At 39.9% G+C, this 8,234-nt stretch overlaps 1 protein-coding gene across 1 annotated transcript; it reads right to left on the bottom strand.

The window, feature by feature from the left end:
* Positions 1-291: 291 nt before the first annotated feature.
* Positions 292-2,075, bottom strand: LOC104219806 (uncharacterized protein At4g06744-like). Its single transcript, XM_009770546.2, has one exon. The coding sequence runs from the start codon at positions 1,853-1,855 to the stop codon at positions 629-631; it is 1,227 nt and encodes a 408-aa protein (XP_009768848.1). The 5' UTR covers positions 1,856-2,075; the 3' UTR covers positions 292-628.
* Positions 2,076-8,234: the final 6,159 nt, after the last annotated feature.

Genomic DNA, 8,234 nt, shown 5'->3' with positions numbered 1-8,234 from the left:
GATAATCCAGGATTTAGAATTAGTTGATCCAGAATTAGTATGATCTTATTATATGCATGTATTTTAATTTTTTCTTCACATGTATATATAGTTCGAGCTGAAAACATAGCTGTTTAATTGAACCTATAAAACATGTCATATATCCGACACTACTAAAAATACATTTACATTGATACCAAAGATAAATAAGGTAAACCTGTTTTCAAATACTTAAAGATGAGAGAGTATCGACCATTTTCCTTTCTTTCCCTGCATCCTCCCCCAGTCCAAATCCCCAAAACTCCTAGCAAGTCAGTTAAAAAGTAGCAGTCACATTAATCAGAAATAGAATCACTTGCTGTAATGCGGATCATAGCATGAGATCCATAATAGAAGTTATAGAAAAACTTCAGAGATGTCATTGCATTATTACTGGTGAACGTACACATATTTAGTTGTGCATACTTGCTAAATATAATTACAAGTTTACGAATAAAAAGACGAAGTTTATGATTTTTCTCAGTTTAACCATCTGGTATCCGAAGCACAATACTGGCCGAATAATCCAGATTTACGCCGAGTAGTCTCAAGGGATAAAGGCTTCTTACCAAGAAGTTCTTCATTTCCAGGCTCCAACCCGAGATTGTGATTATGGATGTTTATGATCATGAGAAGATTTGAAGCTGGGAAGGAAACAGGGAATATAAGAATATGTCTCCATGTAGGGACAGTACCTTGGCTGAGCAAAAAATGCTACACATTCAGCAGTGGATCTTTGAGATGGCAATCCAGGAATGCAGTTTTTCCTCACATCAACTACGCCTTCCTTGATCAAACTTAGGCAAATCGGCCCGACTCCTATAAAAAAGTTATGAGACAATGACAAATTGGCCAAATTCCCCAGTGAACAGATCACCTCTGGTACCATCCCATACAACTGATTTCCTGCAAAGTTCAAGACCTCCATATTCTCCAAGCACCCTAATGAGAATGGAAGTGGACCTGTAAGCCTATTGTTTCCGGCATCAAAGACAACTGCTTCATTCAAGAGTCCAAGTTCATATGGAAGACATCCACTTAACAAGTTGTTAAGTAGCAAAATTTCACTCAAACTCGCAAGGATTTTGGAAATACTACGCGGGATTGGACCGAAGAATCTGTTGTTGGCTAAGGTAAGATAAAGAACATGGCTGCTGCTGCCTAAGTTATCAGGAAATTTCTGCATGAAATTGTTGTTGTTGATGAAGAGTGCATCAAGCTGGTCCTTTGTGAATAACTGAGGTGGCACTGATCCAGTGAAAGAGTTGAATCTTATGTCCAAGAAAGACAGGCTATTCATGCCCAATATGGCTGGTGGAAATGGTCCAGAGAATTGGTTGTTACTGATGTCAAGTTCATACAGATATGGAAGATTGGCAATATTTGCAGAAAGAGTACCACTAAAGTTGTTGGAATTGGCATGAAAGAGTGCTATGTCAGGGAGCTGATCAAGGAATCCGTCGAGATTCGGGGCGCTTAGTTGGAAACCATTGAAATCAATGGAAGCAACAGCAATTGCAGATTTGTCGTCTGGGGGAGTATCACAGTAGAAACCAGTATAATTGCATATGTTTGGACCAACCCAAGATTTTGTGACACCTAAAGGGTCAGAAGTGATGATATTCTTGAATTTCTGGATGATGGGGTACACAACAGCAAGTCTTTGATCAGCAAAAACTAATTGGTTCTGTCCCTTTGATGGAGCAGGTGCTTGTGCTACTGCAACTTTTCTCCTACCATGGCCACTGGAAGCAATGGTAAATTCAAGTGTCTTAATACTATGTCCAATAAGGAACATGCTGAAGACAAGAAGGACAAATTCGATACCATTCATCATCTTTAAATTAGATACAAAGGCAAAACCAAAAATTTCAAGCCAGAGGCAAAAGAGAGAACAAAAGAATCAAGTTCACTATGCATGAGTCATCTCTAGTTATTTTATAGTCTTGGAAACTTTTTGTGCTGATTAATCACAGAAATTAACCTAAACTTACGGCCTATGGGTGTGATTAGTCCATTTTTTAAAGTCATGTCTATTACGAACCTGCAGGTATTAAAAATTTCAGACTGCAAAAAGAAAAAGAGAAAAACAAGAGTCGAAAAGCTGTTTGGTTGTGGCCACAGGGTGAGCATGCTTTCCATCATTAAAGAAATGAAGGTGACGTCCATGTTACCTTTTTTGACATTTTGTTACCAGATTGGCCACAATAAACAGATCCCAATTATTAGGTTAGCTTTTCCTTTACATAAACATACACAATATATACATATTTACACATATATATTAGTAACTGGAATCCAATCAATATATCTGGCCTGTCATAATAGGTACTAGTTTTGATGCAGTACAGCGCAGGTTATATATGCTATCTTCCTAATGTTTTACCAAACATGAATGACAAATTTTTATTGACATCATTAGTGCATCATGCAGCGTCTCTTTTCCATCTTCAGAAGTTAATTCTGAACATTAGTGGACCACATAACGTTAAAGTAGGTGTGCATTTCTTAATAATTGGCTAAGTCGTGGCATTAACATTAATTTCTTTGCAATTATGATTGGTATGATTTCTGGTTAGAGTATAATCATATTAGGTTTGTCGATTTTATTTTTTCAAATAACTGGCCGATCTTTGTCAGTATTTAACAATCCTGAAAATTTCTTATGAACAAACCGACCGACTTTGGTCGGTAGTCGGTCAGTATTCTATACAAAAATTGGCAGGCAGTGCTTGTTTTATAGCTATACCACTTACCAAATAAAAATCATCATCTATATCTATATCTATCTATCTATACTATTATAAAAGTGGGAACCTCAAAAGCTAAAAGTTAAATTATCAGATTGTCCTTCTAAATAACCTAAATATCTACTTATTAAAAAGAAATAATTAAAACTAAATTCATTTGAAGGGGTATACGTTTTAATTCGAAGGGGTGTAATTTTTATTTGAAAGGGTGTATCAGATTAGTTACTAAATTAAAGTTATTCTTGTTGCTTGCATCTTTTCGTAGTAAGTCATTTCAATTCAACGTCAAGAGTTAATGAAGAAGGCATATATCATGCAACCTTCTTTATTTGGGAACAGTGATCAAGGATGTTAGTTCTGTTTACCGTGAAAATGGTAATAATAATTAGATTTGATTTTGTGATTCTAAAAATATGTGATCTATTTTTATGCTAGTTGTTAGGCAATGGATGCTAAGTGAAGGATTAGAAGATAAGACAAGAACTTGTAGATAGTGCAATAATTGAACCGAATGGCGGGAAATCGGGGTCTCGGGCCTACATATACTGGGCCTCGAGGTCGAGTCGGATGCCCGACTAAGGGCAGTCGATGGAGGATCAACCGTTATGGTAAATTTGATGGCAGCTCTTTATGGCCAATAACGAGCAATATACGAAGAACAATAAATAGAACATAATAAACGCAAGCAATAAATGTAAATAATAGGGTCAAGAGAGAGTGTGTTAGAGAGCCAAGAGAATGTTCTTGTATATTCAATGTTGTAAGAAAATAATCTCTCCCTTCAAAAAACAGTAAAGTTCCCCTTTATATAGGAGGAGGGAATTCCATCATAGTACGTGTGTATTTATTACAAAGTAAAATAGTTGGCACAACTACCTAGCAGTCTGGTGCAGACTGGTACTATTCTTGTAGGTGATGTCATTTTGGACCACATGCTTAGGGAACTTTCCGCTTATCCATGATAACCATCGACTCGCGCTGCATCGAGGTCGGGTGTGAAGAACCCTCGAGGTCAAAACTTCGAACTGCGCCCCCGGGTCTTCGAGGCCTTTTTGAAGCTAAGGGAAAGACATAGTGATCGTGAAATCGGGCTTCCCGATTTCACCCGTATACAGATAGTCCCCACGTTTCTTAGAGTAAAATGATAAGAAATGATCTAGAACTCCTGCCTCTTCGATACTTCCATCACGATGGTAGTTACGCCCTGCCAAACGATTGGTACGACAAAATGAGGTGCCAAAAGGTAGCATACACACAGCCCTTAAAAGCTTTCGAATTGATTATAGCAGTTGGCTGTCCTTTGGCCTGCTCCATCGTGCGTGTTAGGCCTTTGTAAATACTTATTCTCTTACTCTTTATTGTTTACTACACCACCAAACCCTCAAAAGAGTTCTTTCTACCTTTCCATTTTGTTCTCTTTTTGAAACGCAATTTTCTTTTCCTCTTTGAAATCTTTTGAGAATGGCGAAAACTTCCACCTCTGTCCCTCAGAAAAATGTAGCCTCCTCTTCCTTGCTTTCGTCTAAAGGCAAAGCAGCAGTGCCTCCTCGCGTTGGGGAATGCATTCCAGGGTCCTTGCAACGACTCCCGATTTCAAGATCAAAAAACCTTCTTTGAAGCTGGGATGACGCGAGCCTGCATCTCAATATATTAGCTCAATAACAGACGTCGAAAGGGTGATGGCTGACTGCCGTTGAAGGGACGCGGTACTTATGGAGATCCCTTCTCGAGAGGAGGATATAACGACATACAAGGCCGAATTTCTCAGTGTGTATACTTACCCATTTACCTTTGGGCCGGTGGGGACATCCTTGCCTCTGATAGACCCCATGATTCTCGACTTCTGCAAACGGTATCGAGTTATCCTCGGCCAAATTCACCCTTCATTCTGGCGCATTGTTTACATGATCAGGTATTATGTGAACATGATTGAGGAGATGCCCTTCACCCTACATCACCTGGTCAGGATGTATAGTCCCTGACTCTTCTGTGGGGGCCTGATTAAGCTTCACTATCGAGCTTCGAGGGCCTTTTTTGCTTGTACCGATGACGTTGGGAACGGAGGGTGGATGAGCCATTTTTTCCGAGTTAGGACTTCAGACCTAATTCCGGTGGACAGGATGTCATTCCCCAAAAAGTGGAACATGGAACGTAAGTAGATACATTATTCAAAGTTCCCTTGATCCTTTTTAGATACATCTCCCTATGCACTAACTTCCTCTACTGATCCAGCCGTTGCAGTTTACCCTAGCGCGGTTAAGGACCTCTTGGGCTGGGTCGACCGGCTGGATTCAATTTGCCTATACGCTGAGCGTGTGTGGCATGATCTATCCCAAGCTCGATGGGAAGCCAAGGACCACAGTGAGCTTTTACTCCTGCTGTAGTTGTACCTTTTAATAGAACTGCTGTTGATAGCGTCCTCACTCCCTGTGTTTACATTTTGCATTTGTGCAGGTCTGGGGGAGGTCCCCTTGATGAGGGAAACACCACTTGGTGAAGCGGATACCTCGAAACCCGACGAAGGGAAGAAAAGACAAAGGGAATCGTTGATTGAGCCTTTGGAATCCAAGAAGACCAAAGGGGAAGAACCTAAGGCTGACCCAGCAGCCTTAACTCCGGAAGTAGCGGGGAGGGAAAAATGATTTCTCAATAGCATCCGAGGGAGGGGAAAAACCGATCGACCCTTATACCGCAGGTGGCTCCCAAGTCGGAGCTTGGTACCGTTGTTGTCCAACCTCGGGCTGAAGATGCCACTGAGGAGGTATTGGGTAATGTTCCTGAGCCAGCTGATGGCCAAAATATTCCTCGAGCTGAGCACATTTGGTAGGCAGTTCGGAGGAACCCGGTTCTGAAGCCCTTCATAGACAAGAGACGACCCCGATTGATTCCGTTGGTGTTATTGACGTGAGTGATTCTCCTATGGGAACGACCTTACCTCCTAAGGAAATGCAAGATGCCCAGAATAAAGAACCTTTCGATGTGGGGGTGCCCTCAGAGGTAGATATATGTTTGAAAGACCTTTAGCCGCACCCAAGAAAATCCCCGAGCTCGATGCTTCACTCATTTTCAGTGAGATGAACAAGCTTTGTGAGCAGGTAGTTTTTGTAAATTTTGCCCGTCGTCCTGACCTTCCTCTTTCTAACTTGTCTCTTTCATGGCTCCAGGCCAGGACGCTTTATAATTAGACCTTCTCCCGGTTTCAAGCTGAGGTGACTCATCACGAGCGTGAGAAGACTTATCTTGTTGAACAGGTTACCTAGTTTTCGTTTGCTTTTGTCTAAATGTTTGCTAGATCTCAGCGTTTTGACACCTTTGATCTGATTTGTGCAGTTTGAGAAGAAAGATGCCCTACTGTGGGAGGAGCTCCGAGTCAGAGACTCCGAAATCCTCGTACTCAAACAGCACGTGAGGGAGATAACTTCTGAGAGGGATACCCTCCAGGGAAAGATGGCCTTAGTCGGGCACCAGCTTCATGATGCGAGGGAGGATAGTGATAAGTATAGAGGTCTCCATACTAAGTTAGTTGCTGCGCTATCCGGGATCAAAACTGAAGCCGAGGCGCTTATATCCTTGCACAAAAAGGATGCCGTTGTAATAAGTGCTCAAGTCGAGAGCATGCCTGAGGGGGTCGAACTGAAATTAACTCGAGCCATGGAGCATGCTCGGTTAGAATCTCGGAGGCGGACTCGATGATATACACGCGGGGGGCATTGATCTATCTGCCGAGGTCGTGAGGGTGAAGACCCTAGAGAAGAAGGCTGCTGCCCTGTTTGCTTTTGGAGGTATGTCGAGCAATGGCTTAGGAGATGATGAGAATGAAGGCAGAATCCCCACAGGGAAAGAGGCCGTTGAAGGTCTTGGGGCCTTGGCCGGTGTAGATATCCAATTTTTTCCTTCAATATTTTGAAATGCATATATACCTTTAAAACTATGCATTAGCATCAATTGGTATTTTTTCATAATTTTTATATTTTTAAATTAATTTATCTCAGTATTTTATTCATATAAATAATTACAAAATTGCATTACAGATGATTTTAAAACATTTCTTGATTTAATATTACCATTTATGGTCCTATTAAGTCCGAATTATTTCATAAATGGCCAAATTGGCACTTTTTGGTTACAATTGCAATAACGCCCATGCATACATTATTGCATTATTTTACCAGAAATTGGTCCATTGTATTTTTAAAATACTAAATAATTATTTTAAAACATTTCTATGCATAAAAATTATTTTTTATAATAAGTTAATTATTTCACAAATTAATTTTATTCAACTGTTTGGGTATTTAATAAATAGCCCCTTTTTATTTTCAATTTTATCCTAGAATACTAGCCCAAGACCACTTATAATTTGGCCCAAACCCTTTGAGCCCAAAACCTTAACCTGCCCGACCCAATACCTGGCCAATCCTGGCATTGATCATTTTGATCAACGGTCCAGATTACCCCCTACCATAATTAACCTAATAACGCCCCCCGAAAACCTTTCATTCTCACCCTTTCCCCCGCCGTCACCCTTTCCTTTCTCTCTCAAATGCTCTCTATCTGAACCCTAATCCTCAGGCACTGTCACCGGCTCACACTACCATTCGATGATGTTTCTTCGTTGTCTCAAGCCTCTAATGGCTCCTACTTGCTATGGTCCATTAGTTTCGTAGATCCTTGAGGAGATTTCAAGGGACCTAGGCGGTCTGGTTTGCACCTTTTGATTTCTTTGCCTGTTTTAGGCCGTTTGCTCGACCATGAGTAAGAAACCTCTCATATTTTGCTATGAATCCATGATTTTCTAGGTCTATGTTCTCGTCTCTGTTATGCTTTCTAAAAAAACCTAATTTATTGTCCCCGATCTTCTCAAATCTGAGACAAATCGAGCAACTCTTAGATGTTTTCCTTGAAAATTTTCCGGTTTCAACTGATTTCCCGATTTTTCCTAAACTAGGGTTCATGACAAGTCATTTTCTCAAAGGCCTTTCTGATTTTTAAACGTTTAATCAATTATCCTTAGTGTTCTTGACTGATTTATGCAAAGGTTGATTAGACCCTTGTCGATTTATGTGAAAACTCTAACTTTCTGATTTTTTTGCTTCGATTCTGAGTTTTTCAATGTTACCAGTTGTGTTGATTCACTTTGTATTTTTGACTTACGCAATTTTCCTTAGTCAAATTCATTGCTTTTTGATTTTTACCCTAATTAATCTCTATTAGTATTTTGAATCAATTTTCCGTCTAACTTTTTATGTTTATAAAGTTTTACTTAGTCTATTCTATTTATAGGAATCGATATATTCTTTATAGCATTGTTGTTAATCTGGTTGATTGATTTGCTGTTAAGAATCTGTATGCATGAGTCCTTCCTGTTTCAATGATTACGACCCTAATTAGTTGTTCTTGCCTTATTTGATTGTTGTATATTTACTGATTCCTTTACATGATTCTTCCTTTAATTAAACCCCTGAT

This window comes from Nicotiana sylvestris, chromosome 11 (genome assembly GCF_000393655.2).
Source record: "Nicotiana sylvestris chromosome 11, ASM39365v2, whole genome shotgun sequence".
Classification (NCBI taxonomy): Eukaryota; Viridiplantae; Streptophyta; class Magnoliopsida; order Solanales; family Solanaceae; genus Nicotiana; species Nicotiana sylvestris.
Note: the sequence above shows the minus strand (reverse complement) of the source record. Positions and strands in the feature narration are given on the sequence as shown.

Coding starts and splice junctions, on each gene's coding strand:
- LOC104219806 (XM_009770546.2), bottom strand. CDS start 1,855: ATGATGAATGGTATCGAATTTGTCCTTCTTGTCTTCAGCATGTTCCTT.